At 39.4% G+C, this 25,098-nt stretch overlaps 1 protein-coding gene across 2 annotated transcripts in view; it reads left to right on the forward strand.

The window, feature by feature from the left end:
* Positions 1–1,332: 1,332 nt before the first annotated feature.
* The window catches only part of LOC135093484 (microtubule-associated protein futsch-like), a 96,409-nt gene continuing 72,643 nt past the window's right edge, over positions 1,333–25,098 (forward strand). The window contains exons 1-3 of one of the 2 annotated variants that reach the window (XM_063992763.1): positions 1,333–1,917; positions 7,247–7,410; positions 23,976–24,133. In XM_063992763.1, the coding sequence (XP_063848833.1) occupies positions 7,252–7,410; positions 23,976–24,133 (317 nt within the window). In that variant the 5' untranslated portion in view covers positions 1,333–1,917; positions 7,247–7,251. Of the gene's footprint in view, positions 1,918–2,096; positions 2,360–7,246; positions 7,411–23,975; positions 24,134–25,098 lie in introns of those variants that run through there. The other variant, XM_063992764.1, reaches the window with a different exon arrangement.

The following is a 25,098-nucleotide window of genomic DNA, read 5'->3' on the forward strand; positions in this document are numbered from 1 at the left end:
GAGCGTGGCTGTTCGGAACATTATGTATGGTATGGATGTGATTGTGTGGAATGAAAATGAATTAGAAAAGTTAGAAGTAGGACAGAATAGAGTAGCAAGGATGGCACTTAATGCACCAAGATATGCAGCGATTGAGGCCCTGAGGAAGGGACATGGATTGGAGTACTTTTAGAGAGAGACATGCAAAAGTAACCTTGAGGTACAAAGCTAGAGCGAATGGATGATGCGAGACTAATGGAATGTTAGGAGCAGCAGGTGTGGTTTGGAAAGTAGTTGGGCTTTTCAACGATTTGAGGGGAGGCATGTTGAGAGTGATTGGAGTATGATTGCCAGAAATGGGGAGGGTTTAGAATGGGATGTTAGAAAGTGGAAAAAATGAGATAGAGTGGTGAAGCATGTGGGATTGAATGAATGGAAGAATAAGATGGGACATAAGAGTACTTTGGAGTGGTATAGAGAGAAAAAGCTCGCAGTGTATGGCAAGTGGTATGATGGAAGCCTTGATCATCTCTTCCAAGTGAGGGCGCATTGCATGGATGTGAATGCAAGGAGTTACAAATGGTCTGAGTCTCACAGCAAAGTGTGCCAGATGTGTGTGATATGGGAGAGGATGAGGAGGTGAGGCATGTGGTGCTGGAGTGTGTGAAGCATGCCAGAGACAGGAATGACATGATGCAAGTGGTGCTGAGGGAATTGGGACACGCTAGAGTGAAGACAGGAATGGAATGGATGGTGTTGCTGCTGGGACTGTGTGGGGAGACCAATGGAAGGATGATTGAGGCAGTGAACAAGTTTCTGGAGAAAATGTGACGTGCTAGATGCAGGAACTAGTGGTGTGATAGATGCTGTATGACTCTGTATGCCGTTTTCTGTTGTCGTTCTTTGTTTTCCCTAAGGATTGCCGATGCAAAGGCCTGGCTTGGGAGGAATCCTGAGCCTCCTGTCAGATCAAGATCAAGATCAGCAGCGCTGGAGCATGAAATTGGAGGATGAAAGTGGAAGCAAACGGAGGAAGAGATGCATGAGAATGACAGACAGGAATGGATTGCAAGTTGTGTGGGCAATAAGAATGGCAGGGAGGAATTAAAATGAGCGTGAATGGGTGGTAACAAGAGGAGACAGAGTGGGAGCCGAATGGGGTGTGAGAAAATGGAAGAATGAGATAGACAAAGAAGTGAAATGTGTGGGACTGAATTAATGGAAGAATGAAATGGAAAGAAAGAGGACCCTGGAATGGTACAAGGAGAAAGAGGCCCCGAGGTATGAAAGGTGGTATGATGGAAGCCTGGGCGGTGATCTCTTCCGAGCGAGGGCACAATGTATGGATGTGAATGCAAGGAGTTACAGGTGGTCTGAGTCCTGCAGCAAAGTGTGCCAGATGTGTGACATGGGAGAGGATGAGACGGTGGAACATGTGGTGCTGGAGTGTGTGAAGTATGCCAGAGACAGGAATGAGATGATGCAAGTGATACTGAGTTAGGGCATGATAGGAATGAAAGAGTGGAGAAGACAGGAAATGAATGGATGGTGTTGTTGCTGGGACTGTGTAGAGAGACGAATGAAAGGATGATTGAGGCGGTGAAAGAGTTTCTGGAGAGAATGTGGCGTGCCAGGTGTAGGAACAATTAGGATAGAGGATGCTGTTCGTTTCTCTTTTTTTTCCCCCTTCTACAGGAGTTGCCGATCCAAAGGCCTGGCTCAGGAGTGATCCTGTGCCACCTGTTCCATCAAGATCAAGATCAAGATCAGGAGTGTCTGAAGCCTGGGATTCAAATTCGCTGCAGGCAGTAGTGGTCAGAGGACGTATTTTTTTTAGCCAAGTAAAGGCTTGCACGCTGCTCCAAGTGTCTGAAAAGTGAGGGATCGAGGTTCTGAGGGGGAGGTACTTTGTTACGTCACGCAATTATAATCAGGAAGGTAAGGTTGAGTAAGTGGAGCGGAGGCGTTTGGATTTTAAAATTTTGGGTGTGATTCGGTGACAGTTGGTGCTGGGGAGAGGCCTTCCTTCCTTGCCTGTGTATGCTTACGGAACTGATGGCGTTAATAGTGCACAGTTGTGGAAATTCTGCACATAACTCAGTCCTTCCTTCCAACAGACTTCAATTGTCTTACCTAACACTAAGCAAAGGACTGACGTGCCTTAAGATGTGGGCTAGCCGTGGAGGGTATCAATTTAAGTCATTATATTCACGAGCCATACTGCTGAAAATGACAGGGTAACAACCAGGTAAGTGATGTCTATGGTGATGGCAGGCTGCCAGGCCTGCCAAACGCCCCAGTGTTTGCTGGAAATGGTGACCCGGGAATGTTTACTTCAGTTAATTTCAAGAGGCTCTTCTCCAAGATCCAGTCTTCACAGGTAGGACCATTCTCCAAGGTGTTTCATTTTTAGGGTTATTCAGAGTGATGTGATTAATTACCTCATTTTCTAGGTCAACTTAATTTAAACAAATGTGCCTTCAGTTTTCTTTTAAAGACGTATGCAAACACCTTGACACTGTTTGGAAGCCTATGGTATGGCCCTGATGCTCCATATGTGAAATGTGAAACTCCTTCCTTTTACCTCTTTCCGCATTGTATCTTAGTTCCTCCATTGTCTTTTTTTTTTTTTTTTATGCTTTGTCTTGTAGTTTCATTAATATTTTGGTCATACATGGTCAGTTTTTGCCTTGCATATGCAGGTTTACCAGTCCTTAGAGCTCTGTAAGTCACCATGCATATATATTTTAAAAATCATCCTTGCTTTAGTTGGGAGCCAGTGTAGATCAGTTAGTAGTGATGTCACTCAAGACGGTGTATCAGTAATAATCTTTGCTACTTTTTTACCTTTTTTTTTTTTTTAAGGTACTTGATGACAACTTAAAATAGATTGAATTAGTATAGTTTAGGTGTGATGAAACATTATTTTGAAACAATCTATGAGTGGCTGATTGATCTGAGAAGAAATCCGGTAAATTTATAGTTTAAGCCAATGTCCCCAATCTCTACCCATGGCCCACGGCGTTATTATTAATTTCCGACAAGTAGTGTAATCATTAGAAATGATGTGAATAGTGAGAAGAACAAAATGAGGTAGGTTATTACCACGTAGTGTGTAATGGCTTAAACTATAATAAAACCTTAACCTAACCTAACCTAACCTAACAACTGAAGTTCAGGCAACAATACACCATTTATGTTTACCTGTGGGCTTAGAAAAAGTTGAGAGCGCTGTGCATTCCCAGGCCTATTGTGGCGTTATTATTAATTTCCGACAAGTAGTGTAATCATTAGAAATGATGTGAATAGTGAGAAGAACAAAATGAGGTAGGTTATTACCACGTAGTGTGTAATGGCTTAAACTATAATAAAACCAGAAATCCTATGTGAGAGATAGTATTATGCAGCCTTCGCATCAGTTTTTTGAAATCCAAATTGCAGTCCAACAATAATCCAAACTTTCTCACCAATTTCACTATTGTAGTATTACCATTTGTACTTTCCTGTAGCAGGGATTTACGTAAGGTGCAGGATTCCTGTGTTGTTTTCCATCTCTTGAGAGTGGTCAGCTTGTACATGTAAAGGGGATTATGGAAGTAACCTCGCCCTGCTTATTTCTGGGCACTGACTATTCCTTGACAAAATATAAAATTTTTTCAAGTTGTGATCTACACAGTGAATATATCAACAGTGAAACTAAAGAACTGAATGAATCTAAGTCTAACCTAACCTAGTCCTCAAATGATGCAGGTTTTATTTCAGTATTATCCTGTGTATGCGTTTTAGCATGTCTGTCATACTGCCCTTTAAATGTGGCCATTGAAGGGCCACTCGCTACACCCAGGGAATGGATCCCAGTAGTTGTGATAGAGAACCAGTTGCTTTTCAAGTTTTCCCCATGTGGTTGGTCGCTCATGGCTTGAAGTGCCCTCCTTCATCCTTGGGATTCCTTTGGAAGAATCTGCAGTATTTTGTTTATTTGTTTATTTATTTATTTTCTTTGTATGTAAAAGGATTGCTGTCCAAAGGCAGCAAAAAAATGAGGAAAAAGGCCCACTGAGGTGCCAGTCACCAAACAAAGGTCAGGTTGCCCCCTATATTATAAGCTAGTACACAAACAAATGTATGACTGTTTTTAACAACTGTACCATTATAAAAAATGCCAATGATACAGTGATTACAGGAAAGATACTAAATGATGACTCCAGAAATGACACAACTCAGGTCCAAAAATTTGTTGAGGGGTGTAATGAAAATTATTTGATATTTAATGTAAAGAAAAACAGAGAAATTGTAATAGATTTTAGGAAAAAAGTTTACAAATGTTCCAAGTATTATCAGTGTTAAGGAGGAACCCGTGAAATGGGTAAATCAATATAAATATCTCAGGATTTTGATTGATAAATTTAAAGGCAATGCAAACACAGATCTAGTCATGAAAAAATTGCAATCAAAGGCTCAATTTTCTCGATTTTTAATAATGTTTATGTAGATAAAAAATGATCAGCTTGTTTAACAAATCTACTTTAGAGTCTATTCTGTGTTTTCAGTTACTTCATTCTTGCACCTCGCCTAGTCAAACTCTTTCAACTCTATCTGTCAACATCTACTTTTCCTTCTTGCTGGAAGTTTGCCTACATTCAGCCATCTAAAAAGGATGCCCCTCAGACTACTGTCCTATTGCTTTAATTTCCTGCCTATCTAAAGTTTTTGAATCTATCCTCAACAGGAAGATTCTTAAACATCTGTCACTTCACAACCTTCTGTCTGATCGTCAGTATGGGTTCCATTATGACTGCTCTACTGGTGATCTGGTTTTCCTTACTGAGTCTTGGTCATCCTCTTTTAGAGATTTTGGTGAAACTTTTGCTGTTGCCTTGGATATATCAAAAACTTTTGATAGAGTCTGGCACAAAGCTTTGATTTCCAAACTACCCTCCTAAAGCTTCTTTCCTTCTCTGTAACTTCATCTCATGTTTCCTTTCTGACCGAACTATTGCTGCTGTGGGAGACAGTCACTGTTCTAAATCTATTAACAGTGGTGTTCCTCAAGGTACTGTCCTGTTATCCACTCTTCCTATTATTCAACAATGATCTAAACCAAACTTCTTGTTCTATCCACTCCACTGATGATACCACCCTGCACTTTTCCATGTCTTTTCAAAGACGTCCAACCCTTCAGGAAGTAAAGAGTTCATGCAGGGAAGCCACAGAATGCCTGACTTCTGATCTCTCAAAAGTTTCTGATTGCGATAGAGCAAAGTTAGTATTGTTCAAATGGCCCACAAAAGGTACTTGAGTCTTCCATCATCAGAATCTCATACAGTTTATATTTCTGCCCAGAACCATGCCAAGTCTGTTCTCCAACTAGCCAAAACTGCTTTCTTAATAGAAAGTCAAAATCTTTCAAGATCTATCTCCCCTCGTAACTTTTGGCATCTAGTCAAAAACATCTCCAGTAACTTTGCTTCTTTCCCTTCATTATTTTAACCTGATGGCTCCACTGCCATCTCATCTATTTCTAAATCTGAATTCTTTGCCCAAAACCTTGCTAAAAATTCTACCTTGGGCGATTCAGTACTTATTCTTCTCTGTCCTCCATCCTCTGATTACTTCATGCTACTTATTAAAGTTTTTTGCAGTGATGTTTTCCATCCCCTCGCTGGCCTAAACCCTTGGAAGGCTTATGGACCTGATTGGGTCCCTCCTATTGTTCTCTGAAACTGTCCCTCTGTGCTTGTTCCTTGCTTAGTCAAACTCAACTTTGTCAACATCTACCATTCCTTCTTGCTGGAAGTTTGCCTACATTCAACCTGTTCCTAAAAAGGGTGACATCTAATCCTTCAAACTATCATCCTATTGCTTCAATTTCTTGCCTATCTAAAGTTTTTGGATCTCTCCTCAACATGAAGATTCTTAAACATTTATCACTTCACATCCTTCTATCTGATTGCCAGTATGGGATCTGTCAAGGCCACTCTACTGATGACCATGGCTTTCCTTACTGAGTCTTGGTCATTGTCTTTTAGAGATTTTGCTGAAATTTTTGCTGTTGCCTAAGACATATCAAAAGCTTTTGACAGTCTGGCACAAAGCTTTGATTTACAAACTACCATACAGCTTCAGTCCTTCTCTCTATAATTTCTTCTCAAGTTTCCTTTATGACCATTCTTTTGCTGCTGTGGTAGATGGTCACTGTTCTCCTAAATCTATTAACAGTGGTGTTCCTCAGGGTTCAGTCCTGTCACCCACTCTTTCTGTTATTTATCAGTGATCTAAACCAAACTTCTTGTCCTATCCACTCCCATGCTGATGATATCACCATGTGCTTTTCCATGTCTTTTTGTTGACATCCAATCCTTCAAGAAGTAAACAGTTCACAAAGAGAAGCCACAGAATGCCTGTATTATGATCTCTCTAAAATTTCTGATTGGGACAGAGCAAAGTTAGTATTGTTCAATGCCTCAAAAACTCAATTCCTCCATCTATCAACTTGACACAACCTTCCAGACAACTATCCTCTCTTCAGTGACACTCAGCTGGCCCCCTCTTCTACATTGAACATCCTTGGTCTGTCCTTTACTTATAATCTAAACTGGAAACTTCACATCTCTTCTCTAGCTAAAACACCTTCTATGAAGTTATGTGTTGTGAGACGTCTCCACCAGTTTTTCTCACCCTTCCAGCTGCTAACTCTGTGCAGGGTCCTTATCCATCCATGTATGGAGTATGCTTCACATGTCTGGGGGGGATTCCAGTCATACCGCTCTTCTAGACAGGGTGGAATCAAAATTTTTTGTCTCACTAATTCCTCCTCTGACTGTCTTCAGTCTCTTTCTCATCACCACTATGTTGTGTCTCTTGCTATCTTATATCACTAGTTTCATGCTAACTGTTCTTCTGATCTTGCTAACTGCATGCCTCCCTTCCTAATGCGACCTTGCTGCACAAGGCTTTCTTCTTTCATCCCTATTCTGTCCACCTCTGTAATCCAAGAATTAACCAGTATTCTCAGTCATTCATCTCTTTCTCTGGTAAACTCTGGAACTCCTTGCCTGCTTCTGTATTTCCACCTTCCTATGACTTGAACTCCTTCAAGAGAGAGGTTTCATGACACTTATCCTTCAGTTTTTGACTACTGTGTTGGACCCTGTTCAGGGACCATCATCTCAGCTTTTTTTTTTTCTCCCTCCCTCCCATGGCTGGTTTTTCTACTTTAAAAAAACAAGCAACAGGTTTGTGATCACTTGTATTGTTCACTTTGCAGGTGTGATGGATGAGAATGCTTTGTGGCACAACAGGGACACAGCCTCCCAGGAAAAGGACCACATCCCCCAAAGCAAGGGTGGACTGTCTCAGCGGCCAAGCCAGCGCTCCCCTCTCAAGGACATCCTGAACAGCAGCCCTTCTAACACTAAGGTTTCTGTGAAGGTAAGGGACATCTCACTGTGTCTGGTAAACTAAGTTATTTCTTTCCTTTTTGTCTTAGCAAATATAAAGTCATCTTGTCCCCTCCCTGGATGGCTTACTTCCTTTTTTGAGATGTGTTACTCTTCAAATAATATGTGAAGACTGATCAAAGACACAAATGGAAATAATTGCTAATTTACTGGATCAGGAAAAAAAAATAAAATAAAGAAAAGAAGCTTCTAAAGTGTAGGTCAAGTTAGATCTGTATGTTCAGATTATCCCTTCTTGTAACAGTTCTAATCATAGGAAGGGATGAAGACACAAAAAGAGAGAGATGAAAGTGTGGTAGTACGGGTCAACTGAAGCATAAGTGAAGTGGACAGTATAGGATCATGTTCTGCCTTAAAGTATCGTGGAAATACAGACATTGATGGGAAGGTGGGATAAATTTAACTGAGAAGCTTTCACTGGGGATCAAACCTGTCAGGACCTTTACTGATCATGATAAGGCCCAATTGGAGTTTGGACTACCTTGGCTGTCCTGTCAATATATAGCACTACATTTTACAAGGCTGCTAGTTCCTATTCAAACTGCATGCTTGTAGCTGCTGTAGTCAGTGTATCCCAAGCTTCTAGACATTGTCATCAGAACTATTCAGTATTGCCTTCAACATCACCCGAGCATTCCACCTTGTATTGTGCCCCACAAGATCCTCCTGAATGATGGAATACAACCTTGACCTTTGTTTTGCTGGACAACACAAGAGCTAGACCAAGGAGCAATGGCATGACAGAGTGGAGTGATGAAGTGAGTTTTCAGATCACAACACATAGTGTTCATGTGAGGAGGCCAGTGTGGAGGGACAGGCTAGACTTACACTGCACTATCAGTATAGTGAAACACACTGCTTCACTGATGATGTGAGGGTGCTGTGGCAGCCTTGAGGGGGCTAGCTCAGTTTGCTTGTAAAAAGTTACCATGAATGTAGAACGTTTTGAGAAATTATGTATGATCTGATGTTAGTGGTGTATAATAAACATAATATGTGATGATAAACATTTATGTGTGATTGTGCTTGTTGCCACAGTGCTAAATTACCAGGTAGATTTTTATTGGACTGTGATGTTAAGTTGATGAGTTAGCCTGGGAATTGCCCAGATGTTAACCCAGCAGAAAATATGCTGGAAAGTCAGGCCTGAAAACTGAAAATTTCACTCACTGCAGTGAGTAAATAAATCACCTGGTGGGTAGAAATTATTTTTCACTAGCTAGTGGTGACTGTAACAAATATTATCTGTTATCTTAGTCAATAAATGCGTAATACATTTATGTGCATATGATCATCAATTAAGTATTTTTTGTTTTTGTATACACACAAGTACAGTGTTCCCCAACATATTCATGGTTCAGTATTCATGGTTTCGCATATTTGTAGATTTTTACCAAATATCCCCACCAGCTCAGTCTTTTGCCCCATAGAACCTGGACTATTCTTTCAATTATCGTAAATTACTGTAAACCCTTAATATAATGAACAGGTGTAATGGTGCATTGCTAATGATGAAAATTTGCTATATCCAGAGAGAGAGAGAGAGAGAGAGAGAGAGAGAGAGAGAGAGAGAGAGAGAGAGAGAGAGAGAGAGAGAGAGAGAGAGAGAGAGAGAGAGAGAGAGAGATGTAGGGTATAAGTCCCAATGTAGATGCAAAAAGTGCAAATGTTTTCATAGAAAAAATTCATGTGTCAATCTCATTCATTCTTTTTATTTCAAACTTGCTTTATATATTACTAAATAGTTAGTCTTATTTTTGTGTATTTCAGATATTTTCTGAAGTAGTGGGTCAATTTCAAGTGCATCTGCTTATGACTACCAAACCCTAAGTAGACGCATCCTAGTCCAGTGAAGATGCAAATCTTTATTTATTTATTTATTTTTTTATTTATAATACATGTAATTATACTTTGTAGTACATATGCATAGTACTTATGATTTTAGTTAGGATTTAAGTAGTTGTATGCTGATAGGAGGTGTACATTACATGTGTACAAAAAAAAAAGAATGTGAAAGATGCTACATACTTTTTAATAGGAAAAAGAAACATCATCAGTAAAGTACACTTTGCAATGAGAAGTATGGACGAGAATTTAATAAGTCCATTGTTCACACATGCTTTCAGATTTAAAACTTAAAAAAGGATACATTATTTTCATCACTATATTGACTGTTGGAATAACATAACTTGTGAAAAACACAAAAGTGTACATTTTGTCTTGAAAAAATACACAACTCTGTTATTGTTTTCTGTGATGAATATTTCGGAAAAATAACTTGGTAAATCGGCTTAAGAATTATTGGGCCTAATTCGTGCTCATACATTGAACTAAAAATCTTTGTAGGGTGGGGAAACAAAATGCTTATTGTAAGCCTGCAAATAAGGAAAGCATTGTAACATTACATTCACTTCCATTTCTACACCATGAGCATAGGCCCTAATTCAGCTGGAATCAAGTAAAGCTATGTTCTTTTTTTTTAGGCATAATACTAAGAATATAGTAGGTGTACAAAAAATATTAGGTTACAGGGAGACATGCAGTAAAGGACAACATAACATAGGCCACAATAAAGGAGGGAGACATAGGCAAGAGAGACGTGTGGCCAAGGCTATCTATGCTGAGTCTGCTTATTAGTCTGCACTAAAATATGCTGTGATGGAGGTCATTTTATCGGTTGGAAAAAAGTATCCTCTCATGCAGTTCTGAAATACAGGTTTGGAATTTTTGAGGACCACAATTTCATTCTTGAACACAGAATATGACATGTCCTCCATGTCAGGAAAATAAAACAACCCTGCACTCTTCTTTGCAAAAGACACTGTTATACCCCCACTGTCAATAGATTGTATTTTTCCAATATACTCCTTGAAAGGTGGCTTCTGGACCCTCCCCTTTCCTGATACCTGCTGCTTTTTTTTTTACTTTCACTCCAACCCAATCATCTTTAGCTGACTCGGCCAGTGGTAATTTTATTCCAAACTCGCCGCTCTCATCCACATCAGCACTAATGCTGCTGTCATTAGAACTACCATCGTGAAGACATATTTTCCACATTGTCATCCTCATAGGAAGAAGTCGTACTAAGCAAAGGCCTGCATGATAGAGGCTCTGAAGTTTTTCCTGTTTTTGCCTTGGATGTGCAAGTAGTAGTAGTAGTAGTAGTCGTAAAAGTAGTAGTAGTACTAGTAGGTTTCTTTTTTTTTTTTTTTAGCCTGCTTGCCTTTTCATTTATCCTCTTGTTCTTTTGAAGCTCTTTCTCCTCTTTCTGTTGTTTGAGTTGTGCTATCATTTTGTGAGATTAAAAGCATAAACTCTATCCAAAATGCCTTGCACCACCTTGGCCCTTTGCCAGGTCTTCATTCTGGGCAGAACATGTGTTGAGCAAAAAATCGACTAATACTTGAGGATGACTTAGAGGTACTTAGGCTACTAGTGTGTACAGCCAAGCCTTACTGTGTAGCCTGCTATGCATTAAACTATTTAACATCAAAAGCAAACACTAAAGCCATGCACTCATATTTTGTGGTCTTCAATTACAGCTTCTATATCTGCTTGACAGTAAATGTCTCTAGCTTTTAGTCTAGTATTCATTATTTTGTTTTTTTGTTCTGTTTACCTTTTTATGGTATTATTTTTTTCTTTTAGTTTCTGCTCTTTATTAGACACTTTATTTAGATTTTTCAGTTCTGTTAGTTTTCACTGTATAGTTATAGTATTAGTTCATGCACTATTCACATCCAACTGAAAAAAAGAAAAGAAAAATATTACAAATAGGAAAGGTAACTTTGATAAATAACACTAAACTTAAGGAGGTGCACCACCACCATCACAACCAGATGTGTGTCTCCTAATGGCCCCCGTGTGTGCTAGGGGCTCCCGTGCATGCATCTCTACTGGGTCAAGTCAGGCTCCCAGTCAGAGTAAAGGAACTCAACTACCGTCACTGAAAACTCTACCTTATATATATATATATATATATATGAAATGGGGAGGCGAGATTGGTGTTTGCCAACCATGTGGTTTATGCCCTTCTAAACCTAGTTTGAAAAATGCGTCTCCATTGGATTTCAGTCTTATGATGGTCCAGTGCGGACGCACCCATTTTTCTAAGTAGTCATTCATGCAGAAGCCACCAAATTATGCAGGAGTGTAGTTCAAGGCATGCTCATTCCATCTGTAATAAGAAAAGTGAGAGAAATTCAAGTCTGAAAAAAATTGCTTCCTTAGGTTTTGGCTAAGAGACTCCCTAAAAACCTACCCCACATTTACAAAAAAATCTTCAGATAAAAGTCTATACCCTACAAGGCTGGTAGTATAGGAGAATATCACTGATAAAATTAAATATTTTTTATGTATCTGCTTTCTTTACATATATTTAAATTTTGTGCATGGCTTTTTTTTTTTTCTTTTCTTTTTCTTTTTGCGTGAAGTGCATCTCTACTGTACTATGTCTCCATTGGTACTTGTACCTAACTGTGTGACGGCTAGTGACCTTGACAATCTCTCTCTCTCTCTCTCTCTCTCTCTCTCTCTCTCTCTCTCTCTCTCTCTCTCTCTCTCTCTCTCTCTCTCTCTCTCTCTCTCTCTCTCTCTCTCTCTCTCTCTCTCTCTCTCTCTCTCTCTCTCTCTCTCTCTCTCTCTCTCTCTCTCTCTCTCTGAGATAAGTTAACAGAAAGAGAGAGCAAGAGAGAGAGAGAGAGAGAGAGAGAGAGAGGAGAAGAGGCAAACACATGCCTTAAAGGAAGCATTATTCCCGAAATTTGATAACTAGAGGCTCATTATATCAAGGGTTTACTGTATATATTAGTTTAGTCACCATTTTTAGTGTACTGTATTTTTTAATTAAAATATTTGTACTGTACTGTATATAATAACTGATATTATTGTGTTAAAATGAATTTAAAATGCATTTGATAAGTGTGAGATGTATATATTAGTTGTATATTGTTTAAAAATATAAACATAGATATTGCTGAGCCTTGTATGGGTGGTTTCCCATATTCGTGAGTTTTTGCTGTCTGTGGGAGGCCTTGGAATGTAACCCCCATGAATAGCTGGGGAACACTGTAAATCTATTATTTTTTTAAGTTTTCACCAGTGGCTGGTTAGATGAACTGTACAATCTCAAACCTGAAGGTTATGTGAAGTGTGCAAGAGCAGATGTCCTCCCTATCTCATCTCATTTGAGATGACATGAGTTGGATTATCACTCACTCAGTGACAACACACCAAAAAGGATGTAGGATATGTTGAAGGCAAATGGTGAAATGATATCACACTAGGGTTTGTTTGGTTTATCATGGTGTAGTTGATGAAAGGGCTGTCATGTTAGTGCCTACTGTATGTATTGAGAATTAATAATTTTGTATTGTATTTATCTAGTTGTATTGTACAGGGCATAAGCCAAAGCTCATTTTGTCCTGTCTCTATAACCATATTTATCCAGTTTCTCTTTAAACGTGTACACTGTTCACTGTGACCACCTCTTCCTTCAAATCATTCCAGATTTCAGTTGTTCTATACGGGAAGCTATATTTCTTGATGTCACTTGAACATCCACTCTTTATTTTCTTCCCATGTTCCCTTGACTGTCTCTCTCCCTCTTCCATCTGTGATACAAAGTCATTTCTGTCTATTCTTTCTATATTGTTTACTAATTTGTACATTGTTATCAGGTCTCCTCTTTCTTTTCTATCTTGTAGTGTTGGTAATCTCATCTCTTCAAGTCTTTCTTCATAGCTTAAGTCTTTTAATTCTCTAACCATCTTTGTCACTATCCTCTGTATTCTTTCCAGTTTCTGTATATATTTTTTTTCTGTGTGGAGCCCAAACTACTACTGTGTATTCCAATTTAGATTGTATCATGCTTGTTATAATTTTCTTCATCATTTCATTATCTAAATAGCTAAATGCAGCTCTAATGTTTGTTAATAAGCTATATGTAGAGCTAAATATCCCTTTTGTATGCCTTTCAGGTGATAGCGTGTCCAGAATCATTACTCCCAAATCGTTTCCTTCATCACTTTTCATTATTATTTATCCTCCTTTGTTGTACTTCCATGAAGGTCTCTTTTTAATTTTTCCTATTTCCAGCATGTGGCATTTTCTGGCATTAAATTCTAGTTTCCATCTTTGGCTTCATACATGTATCTTGTTAACCCCTTCCCGGTGGCAGGGCAGATGTATGTACTACCAAAAAGAAAAATCGTCTATATATAGACGCTGTCGACTTTCATTCATAAATCTATACGTATATAGTTTTCCCCACAAGTGGGCATTCCAGACTGACGTCTATATATAGACCCTGCCGCAAAACTGAACAAACATTTGAATCTATATATAGATCTTATTTAAGTTTGGTTGGTTATATGTATATTGATACATTTATATGAAGTTTTAGAGTCACACTCATTGCAAAGGCAATGTCCAGGACTTGTGACCTGGATGTGGTTTACCCTCCCTCCCTCCACTTTTTTTTTCATGTTTTACATATTCTTTTTGTACTTATTCAGTTTTAGGCAAAGCTGCTACCGTGTGGTATAGTCTGAAGCATTGCACAAGACACAGTGTTAGCTGACACATCACAGCTGTACATGCTTCTTTTCTTCTTTTTGAGTAGAGCACAATAGGCACATTGTCTTTGGACTTTTTATCATTATTTTCATCATGGGATCCTGTCTCTACAATGAAGTGTCTTCCACTGAGTCGTGCTGGACATGGCCCAAGAGAGAGATCACCGCTAGGCTTCCATAGGTGGTAGATGTCACCAGCATATTTTGAGATTATCTCCTCAATCAACTGTAGCTTGAAGTCAAGGAAGCATTTCTGTCCACCATTTGCTTTGTAAATAATATGGCAGTTAAGTGATGCAATGTCCAGCAATCTGAGAAATATTTTCCTATAATATTTCTTCACACCCTTCCGAGCTGATGTTTGTACGGAGATTATTTGGTCCATTTTATCTATTCCAGCCATGTGATGTTTCCTGTATTTGATGCACACATCTGGCTTACTTGCTTCCCTGCTACTGTTACCTCTTCCATAGAATCCTCATATACTGTGCTTAGCATGTTCATATATTTCTTATCCCTCCATTTCATGTGCATCATTTTATGCTTGTACTGTACTATAGTTTCACCTTTCTTCAGAATTTTTTATTTAACTTCCGGGAATAGCCGTTTTCTGTTGGATCTCACAGTGCCTACCCCATCTGTTTTGTTGTCAAGAAGAATTTCAAACAATTCTGGTGAGGTGTAGAAGTTATCAACTCCCAGAATGTAGCCCTGATTCAGTAGGGACTGCATTAGTCTCAAAACTATCTTAGTAGGCTTTGTAAGTGTTTCCACTTTTTCATCTGACAAGGTTTCTATTTCAAAGTCATATTTTGTTTTTTCCTGTGTAGACTAAAAGATCCCAAACATAGCCAGTATCAGACTCAGCTAAGATATAACTTTCTATACCGAATCTAGCTCGTTTTAGTGGAATATATCGCTTCCACTTTAGCCTACCTTTCCAGAGCAGGAGAGACTCATCAATGCTTACATTTTGCTTTGGAACATAAGATGACTTGAATCTTTGTATGAGAATATCCAGGACCTCCTTGAACTTGTATGTAGGGTCACTGTTATCCTCATTGTCAGTGAAATGCAGGTACTTTAGGAGAAGAGCAAATCTGTTTCTTGATATACATTTTTCCCAAAAAGGAGTAGCAATAAGCTGATTTGTAGAGTGATATGAATAGATAGATGGCTTTTTCACAATTCCTTGTAAAAGCAGCAATCCAAGGAATGCACACATTTCTCCTTTGTTAGTATCTCTCCATAACAAGTCCCTGCTTTTTCTCTTCATTTTACCCTTTCTCCTTTTTTCATCACAGACTTTTGCTGCATACTTATTGGTCTCTGATACAATGTGATCCAGCAATTCATCATCATAAAAAGCATGAAATATTTCTAAAGGTGACTGGTCATCTTCCAGGACAAGTTTTACACCACTATCTCCCATAAAGGGAAAAGGCTCTCTGTCAACAGCTGATTGACTTTGCCAGTTATATTGAATATCATCATCAGCATCTGTTTCTTCTTCAGCATCAGACTGGTCATCTGGCTCAACCTCAGACTCTGATTCTGTATCAGTGTAAGTACTGACAGTAGATGAGTCAGAATCATCAAAATCATCCAAAAAGTCAGCATCTATATCCTCAGCTACCAAAGCCGTAATATCTGTCTGGTTTAAGAGGTCTCTTTCTCCTTGACATGATAGGCTAATAATAAAGGAAAATAGAAAAAGGCAAAAACTCTCAGTGTTAGCTGATGTGAGTAGCACATTCACCACCGACAAAGCACAAGCGGTGACTATCCTTGAGAGGCAATGTTGGCAAGTGTCAGGGGATTTGAGATGCCAAATACCAATTTATTTTATTAATTTTGGTAGTAGTAAGGAATCGTCTATATATAGACCATTCTACAATCTAGTGTGGTCAAATGAGAGCAAACGTCTATATATAGATGTGCTGACAAAAAGTCCCAATTTCGAAACGTCTATATATAGATCCTCTGCTGGGAAGGGGTTAATATTCTTGTGTAACTCTTTGCAGTCTTTTCATCCTTTATTATTTTCATTATTTTTGCATCATCAGGTTTTTTTTTTTTTTTTTTTTTTTTTTTTTATGTAGGAGACACTGGCTAAAGGCAAAAATCCAATAAAAAAAATCCCACTGAGATGCCAGTCCCAGAAAAGGGTCCAAAGCAGTAGTCAAAAATTGAAGGATAAGTGTCTTGAAATCTCCCTCTTGAAGGAATTCAAGTCATAGGAAGGTGGAAGTACAGAAGCAAGCAGGGAGTTCCAGAGTTTACCAGAGAAAGGGATGAATGATTAAGAATACTGGTTAATTCTTGCATTAGAGAGGTGGACAGAATAGGGGTGAGAGAAAGAAGAAAGTTTTGTGCAACGAGGCTGCGGGAGGAGGGGAGGCATGCAGCTAGCAAGATCAGAAGAGCAGTTAGCATGAAAATAGTGGGAAAAGGTAGTTAGAGATGCAACATTGTGGCAATGAGAGAAAGGCTGAAGACAGTCAGTTAGAGGAGAGGAGTTGATGAGACGAAAAGCTTTTGATTCCATCCTGTCTAGAAGAGTGGTATGAGTGGAACTCCCCCAGGCATGAAGCATATTCCATACATGGACGGATTAGGCCCTTGTACGGAGTTAGCAGCTGGGGGTAGGTGAGAAAAACTGGCGGAGATGTCTCAGAACACCCAACTTCATAGAAGCTGTTTTAGGTAGAGATAAGATGTGAAGTTTCCTGTTTACATTATAAGTAAAGGACAGACTGAGGATGTTCAGTGTAGAAGAGGGGGACAGTTGAGTGTCATTGAAGAAGAGGGGATAGTTGTCTGGAAGGTTGTGTCGAGTTGATGGAGGAATTGAGTTTTTGAGGCATTGAACAATACCAAATTTGCTCTGGCCCAATCAAAAAATTTTAGAGAGATCCGAGGTCAGGCGTTCTGTGGCTTCCCTGCGTGAAATGTTTATTTCTTGAAGGGTTGGACGTCTTTGAAAAGACGTGGAAAAAATGCAGGGTGGTATCATCAGCACAGGAGTGGATAGGACAAGAAATTTGGTTTAGGAGATCATTGATGAATAATAAGAGACTGGATGACAGGACAGAACACTGAGGAACATCACTGTTTTTAGAATAACAGTGACTACCACAGCAGCAATAGAACGGTCAGAAAGGAAATTTGAGATGAAGTTACAGAGAGAAGGATAGAAGCCGTAGGAGGATAGTTTGGAAATCAAAGCTTTGTGCCAGACTATCAAAAGCCTTTGATATGCCAAGGCAACAGCAAAAGTTTCACTAAAATCTCTAAAAGAGGATGACCAAGACTCAGTAAGGAAAGCTAGATCACCAGTAGAGTGGCCTCAACAGAACCCATACTGGCGACCAGATAGAAGGTTGTGAAATGATGGATGTTTAAGAATCTTTCTGTTGAGGATAGATTAAAAAACTAGATAGGCAGGAAATTAAAGCAGTAGGACAGTAGTTTGAGGGATTAGAATGGTCACCTTTTAGGAGCAGGCTGAATGTAGACAAACTTCCAGCAAGAAGGAAAGGTAGATGTTGACAGACAGAGTCAAAAGCATTTGACTAGGCAAGGTGCAAGCATGGAGGCACAGTTTCAGAGAACAATAGGAGAGACCCCATCAGATCCATAAGCCTTCTGAGGGTTTAGGCCAGCGAGGGCATGGAAAACATCACTGCGAAGAATTTTAATAATAGGTACCATGAAGTAGTCAGAGGGTGGAGGACAGGGAGGAACAAGCCCTGAATCGTCCAAGGTAGAGTTTTTAGCAATGGTTTGAGTGAATAGTTGAGCTTTAGAGATAGATGTGATAACTGTGGTGCCATCTGGTTGAAATGAATGAGGGAAAGAAGAAGCATTAGTTGTTGGAGATGTTTTTGGCTAGGTGCCAGAAGTCACGAGGGGAGTTAGATTTTGAAAGATTTTGACACTTTCTATTAATGAAGGGGTTTTTGGCTTGTTGGAGAACAGACTTGGCTTGGTTCTGAGCAGAAATATAAAGTGCATGAGATTCTGGTGATGGCTTAAGTACCTTTTGTGGGCTACCTCTCTATCATATATAGCATGAGAACAGGCTGTGTTAAACCAAGGTTTGGAAGGTTTAGGTTGAGAAAAAGCGAGGAATGTACACCTCTATACCAGACACTATCACCTCTGTTATATGCTCAGCACAAAGAGTTGGGTGTCTGACATGGAAGCAGTAGTCATTCCAAGGAAAATCAGCATAATACTACCTCAGGTCCCCCCCCAGCTAGCAGAGGCAAAATGCCAGAGGCACCTCCCCTTAAGGGGATTCTGAGGAGGGATTGGAGCGATAGGACAAGATATGAGATTGTTATTTGAGGAGCCCACTAGAGAATAAAGGGTGATTGCATAAGCAGAAGAATTAAAGGTTAGGAAAAGGTGAAGAATGTTGGGCGTATCTCCAAGACGGTCAGGAATATAAGTAGGGTGTTGCACCAGTTGCTCTAGGTCATGGAGGATAACAAAGTTGAAGGTTAGTTCACCAGGATGGTCAGTGAAGGGAGAGGAAAGCCAAAGCTGGTGGTGAACATTGAAGTCTCCAAGAATGGAGATCTCTGCAAAAGGGAAGAGAGTCAGAATGTGCTCCACTTTGGAAGTTAAGTAGTCAAAGAATCTCTTATAGTCAGAGGAGTTAGGTGAGAGGTATACAGCACATAAGTTTAGTTTGAGAACGACTCTAATTGTAGCCAGATGGTAGAAAACTTGGAAGATTCAAGAGCGTGGGCACGAGAGCAAGTTGTCGTTTTGCACATAAATGCAACATCCAGCTTTGGATTGAAAATGAGGATAGAGAAAGTAGGAGGGAACAGAAAAGGGGCTACTGTCAGTTGCCTCAGACACCTGAGTTTCAGAGAGGAAAAGATGAGGTTTAGTAGAGGAGAGGTGGTGTTCTACAGATTGAAAATTAGATCTGAGACTGTGAAAGTTGCAGAATTTAATGAAAATAAAGTTAAGGGGGGTGTGAAGACACTTAGGGTGTCAGAAGAGCAATCCCACTTGGGGACATTTGTGGTCCCTTTCGCAGGTGGGGACTCTGAGGCTGGTGTAGGAGTCACCATGATAATTTTGAATTTTGAGTGATGGGTGTGTGTGTGTGTGTGTGCGCGTGTTTAATTAGGTGCTTGTAGTTTTGTGTGAAGGAAGAGAGTTGTGTTTAGAGCACAGGCTGTGACTACCCCCTTGTGTTGTGAGACACAAAGGGAAGTGTTCAGTGAGGTCACAGCTGGGTTTAATGATAAGTTCACAGCAGCCGCTCATCCAGTGCTTCAGACCTCACTGGGAGTAATTATCGTTTCTTGAGATGCCTACTGCCTCCTCCTTTAATCCTCTTCCATTCTCTAGCTTCCACATAAGGCTTTTGTGGGGAACTTTATTGTGTGTTTTTTTTGAGATTCAGGTATACCACATCAACCCATCCATCCCTCTTTTGCACTCCATCTATTAGTCTCGTTTAGAAGCCCAGTAGATTTGTGACATGATCTCCCTTTTCTGAATCCAAATTGCTTTTCTGTAATTATCTTTTCATCTAGATATTCCAGCCATCTGTCTTTAATTACTATTTCACAAAGCTTGCTTACAATACTTGTTATATTGACACATGGTATTAACACTCGTCTGTAATTCACTGGTTCCATTTTATTTCCCTCTTTGTACTCGTATATTGGCACTATGTTAGCTCTTTTCCATTCCCTTAGTACCTTCCCTTTTCTCAACAAATTGTTAATTATATCCCATATGGGTTCTTCCATTTGTTCTCTGCATTCTTTTAATATTAGTATCCATCCATTTACTTGATCTGGTCCCATAGCTTTTCTAACACAGCTTTTTTATTTTTATTTATTTTTTTTATTTATTTATTTATTTTTTTGTTCTATATTATATTGATAAATAAGGTGTACACATGTACATATATATAAAAAAATGTAGTAGTCAAGTCTGACCCATTCATTTCCTGTAAAGCACAAGTTAATATAGGCTTTGTCCAACTGGACCAACTTATATCAGCATGACCTAAACAAGTGTGTGTTCGTCATTAAAAGAGTGTCAGAATCTTTCAAGATCTAACTGCTTTTTGTAATTTCTGGCACCTAGCCAAAAACATCTCCAATAACTTTGCTTCATCTTTCCTTCCCTTATTTCAAACAGATGGCACCACTGCCATCTCATCTATTTCTAAAACTGAAATCTTCCCTCAAACCTTTGTTAAAAACTCTACCTTAGATGATTCAGGGCTTGTTCTTCCCTCCCCTCCATCCACTGACTACTTCATGCTACTCATTAAAACCCTTTGCAGTGATGTTTTCCATGCCCTTGCAAGCCTTAACCTGCAGAAAGCTTACAAACCTGATGGGATCCCTCCCATTGTTCTCCAAAATCATGCCACTGTGCTTGCACCTTGCCTAGCCAAACTCTTCCAACTCTTTCTTCCAACTTTCCTTCTTGCTGGAAATTTCCCTAAATTCAACCTGTTCCTAAAAAGGGTGACCATTCTAGTCTCTCAAACTATCATCCTGTTGCTTTAATTTCCTGTCTATCTAAAGTTTTTTTAATCCTCAACAGGAAGATTCTTAAACATCTATCACTTCACAGCCATCTATCTAATCACCAATATTGGTTCCATCAAGGCTGCTCTACTGGTGATCTTTCCTTACTAAGTCTTGGTCACCCTCTTTTAGAGATTTTGGTGAAACTTTTGCTGTTGCCTTGGACATATCAAAAGCTTCTAATAAAGTCTGGCACAAAGTTTTGATTTCCAGACTACCCTCCTATGGTTTCTATCCTTCTCTGTAACTTCATCTCAAGTTTCCTTTCTGACTGTTCTGTTGCTGCTGTGATAGACAGTCACTTTTCTCCTAAATCTATTAACAGTGGTGTTCCTCAGGGTTCTGTCCTGTCACCCACTCTCTTCCTATTATTCATTAATGCTCTCCTAAACCAAACTTCTTGTCCTATCCACTCCACATTTTTTTTTTTTTTTTTTTTTATAGATGTCCAACCCTTCAGGAAAGTTCATGCAGGGAAGCCTGCGTGAACTGTTTTGGAACAGAGTAAATTTAGTATTGTTCAATGCCTCAAAAACAATTCCTCCATCTATCAACTCAATAGAACCTTCCAAAACAATTATCCCCTCTTCTTCAGTGACACTCAACTACATTGAACAACCTCAGTCTGTTCCTTACTTATAATCTGAACTGGAAACTTCACATCTTATCTCTAGCTAAAACAGCTTCTATGAAGTTAGGCATTCTGAGCTCTCTCCACCAATTTTTCTCATCCCCCAGCTGCAAACTTTGTACAGAGTCCTTATCTGTCCATGTTTGGAGTATGCTTCACGTGTATGGGGGAAGTTCCACTCATACTGCTCTTTTAGTCAGGGGGGAATTAAAAGCTTTTCATCTTATCAACTCCTCTCCTCTGACTGTCTTCAGCCTCTCTCTCTCATCACTACAATGTTGCATCTCTTGCTATCTTCTAATGTTACTTTCATGGCAGCTGCTCTTCTGATCTTTTTAACTGTATGCCTCCCCTCCTCCCACAGCCTCGCTGCACAAGACTTTCTTGCTTCTCGCACCATTCTGTCCATCTCTAATGCAAGAGTTAACCAGTATTCTCAATCATTCATCTCTTTCCTTGGTAAACTCTGGAATGCACTTCCTGCTTCTGTATTTCCTGCTTTCTTTGACATGAACTTTTACAGGAGGGAGGTTTCAAACACATCCTATATTTTTTGACAACTGGCCCCTCAGTGGACTTTTTTTTTCTTGTATTTTTATTGCTCTTGGTCAGTCCCTCTCCTACAAGAAAAAACACTTCAAGCCTTTTGTTTCACCTAAGATTATTTTTAATTGCTGATTTAAACTGATTTACCTATAAATATGAAGAGTAAAGAAAATAAATAAAATCCTCCAAAAAAACAATAAAACCTCCAAAAGAACAAAAAAAAAAACATTGGGTTGGGTTTAAAAAATTTTTTTCCAACCCTGCTAATAATGTATTTACCTAGTTGTGGTTTACGGAAGGGGAGTAATCTCATAGTATCCCATCTCTATGTCTATCTAGTTTAGTCTCCAAAGCACTGACAGTTTCAGCATTTACAATGTATTCACTGAGTTCATTCCATTCTCACTTCTGTGAGGAAAACTACTTCTTGATGTCTCTTCTACAGTTAACTTTCTTCAACTTCTTGTTGTGTCCCCTTGTACTCTGTGTGTGTGTAAATTTATAAGACATTCTTTGTACACATTTTCCATACCATTTATCATAATATAGATGTTTATTAAATTTTCTCTCTCTCTCTCTCCTATTTTCAAGGGTAGGAATTTCCAACATTCTTAATCTCTCTTCATAGGTTGATTTACTCAACTCCAGAACCATCTTAGTGACTGCTCTTTGTACTCTTTCTAATGTGTGTGTGTGTGCACATGCATGCCCATATGTGTACATATTGGTTTTCATATCAGAGGGAAGAAGATACAATATATTAAATGGATGCACAAAGTCATGAAGGTAGTATGTATATAGGATAAAACTGGGTTGTGATAAAAAATTTGAAGGACTGGCTAATGGGTACACCAAAGTCATTTGCAATTAATAAACCTGCTGTTGCACTCTCTCTCTCTCTCTCTCTCTCTCTCTCTCTCTCTCTCTCTCTCTCTCTCTCTCTCTCCTCTCTCTCTCTCTCTCTCTCTCTCTCTCTCTCTCTCTCTCTCTCTCTCTCTCTCTCTCTCTCTCTCTTCTCTCTCTCTTCTCTTCTCTTCTCTTCTCTTCTCTCCTCTCTCTCCCAGCCTTGTGTTGGAAATCTTTGTCACTTTCAAATTCCTTTGTCGGTAATATCAGGGGACCTAATAGAAATCTTGAAGTGGCATGTGGGTTATAACAAGAGGGAAAATGAGCAAAATTCTTGGGATCAGTAATCAGGATGGAACTAGAAATAATGGGTTCAAGCTTGAAAAATTTAGATTTAAGACAGAGATAGGAAGGAATTGGTTCTCAAATAGAGTGGTAGATGAATGCAACAGACTCAGTAATCAGGGTCTTAGTGCTGAGACATTAGGGAGGTTTAAAGGATTAGACAAATTTATGGATGGGGATGATAGTGGAAATAGGCAGGTACAGGAACTGCCACTTGTAGGCCTGATGGCTTCTTGTAGCATCCCTTATTTTCATATGTTCTTGTGTATTGACACTACAGAAGGTTGGTTTTGATCTCAGTACATGTCAGAGAGTGAATTTAAGACCACTCAAACATTGGCTGAGGCAATGCTGAGAAAATCTTTTGTAAATCAATCCCTACTAAATTGAAAGCATCTATGCAATGACATTTTCTGTCAAGAAATACTGTAGCCATTATAAAATGAGAACTTAGTGTTGATCCATCACTGCTAAATAAAGTGTGTGAGAACTGCAGTGAGTGACATTATGTGACCTCCAGTTGTTTAGTCACTCTGCTGCAAAAAAAAAAAGCCTCTTCTGACACCAACATACAAGGCTAAGAGTCTGAATTTTTCTCTGGAACACACAGACTAAACACTTGAATAGTGGAGACGAGTGGTATGGTCTGATGAAAGTACTTGGTCCCCACTGCATTGTTCAAACTGTCAAGTGTCCTTTTTTCAGTGATGATATGGGCTTGTTTTAGCTATTTTGATGTGGGAAATCATGTGTTTTTAGAAAAAAGATGTTACAATGAACACAGTTGTATTTTTATATTCTACAGGAGGAAGTCACAAGATATACAGCTTCATTGCTTTGACATAAGGAGGACGCTTTCATAGTTGTGCACTATAATATTTATGACACAGAGCCTTTCTTTATACTCCATATGGCAAAAGGTTCTGTAAATAGTGAAGTAATGACTTTCACCTGTAAAATTTAATTGCGCATATCCAAACCTGCACTTGCCTTACTGCTATGTCATGGTTGGCAGGTGAAAGACACAACACAGCAACATGAGGCAATGCAGCAACTGAACGAGGAGGAGGAGTGGCGTGAGAGGACTGAGGTTGTGACAGCCCTTGACCACTGCCACAACCTGGACATGGCAAGGGACCTGCTGGACCAGGCACTGCTGGCAGCCACCTGCAGGTGAGTCACTGGTTCCTCCCAACATCTTTTGGTGAACCTGTAGCCATTTCAGGCTAGATTAGTAAGGAAAGCCAGAAGATCACCAGTAGAGCAGCCTTGATGGAACCCATACTGGTGATCAGATAGGTTGTGAAATTATAGATGTTTAAGAATCTTCCTGTTGAGGATAGATTTAAAAATTTAGATAGGCAGGAAATTAAAGCAATAGGACGGTAGTTTGAGGGATTAGAACAGTCACCCTTTTTAGGAATGGGCTGAATGTAGGCAAACTTTTAGCAAGAAGGAAAGGTAGATGTTGACAGACAGACAGTTGAAAGTGTTTGACTAGGCAAGGTGCAAGCACGAAGGCACAGTTTTGGAGAACAATAGAAGGGATCCCATCAGGTCCATAAGCCTTCTGAGGGTTTAGGCCAGCAAGGGCATGGAAAACATCTTTGCAAAGAATTTTAATAGGTAGCATGAAGTAGTCAGAGGGTGGAGGAGAGGAGGAACAAGCCCTGAATTGTCCAAGATAGAGTTTTTAGCAAAGGTTTGAGTGAAGAGTTCAGCTTTAGAGATAGATGTGATAATAGTGGTGCCATCTGGTTGAAATAAAGGAGGGAAAGAAGAAGTGAAGTTACTGGAGATGCTTTTTTGGCTAGATGCCAGAAGTCACAAGGGGAGTTAGATCGTGAAAGATTTGGACACTTTTTATTAATGAAGGAGTCTTTGGCTAGTTGCCAGTTTTTCTCACCCCCCCTCCCCAGCCGCTAACTTTGTCCCTGTATGAAGCATGCTTCACATGTACGTGTATGAGAGGGTTCCACAGGGCAGAATGAAAAGCTTTTCATTATCAACTCCTCTCTAACTGGCTGTCTTCAGCCTCTTTACCATAAGGGTAAAACAGTTTCCTGAACTTCTTCCAAGATAGAGTTTTTAACAATCATCTTCCAAGGTAGAGTTTTTAACAAAGGTTTGAGTGAAAA

The sequence above is a fragment of the Scylla paramamosain genome, chromosome 43 (assembly GCF_035594125.1).
Source record: "Scylla paramamosain isolate STU-SP2022 chromosome 43, ASM3559412v1, whole genome shotgun sequence".
Taxonomy (NCBI): domain Eukaryota; kingdom Metazoa; phylum Arthropoda; class Malacostraca; order Decapoda; family Portunidae; genus Scylla; species Scylla paramamosain.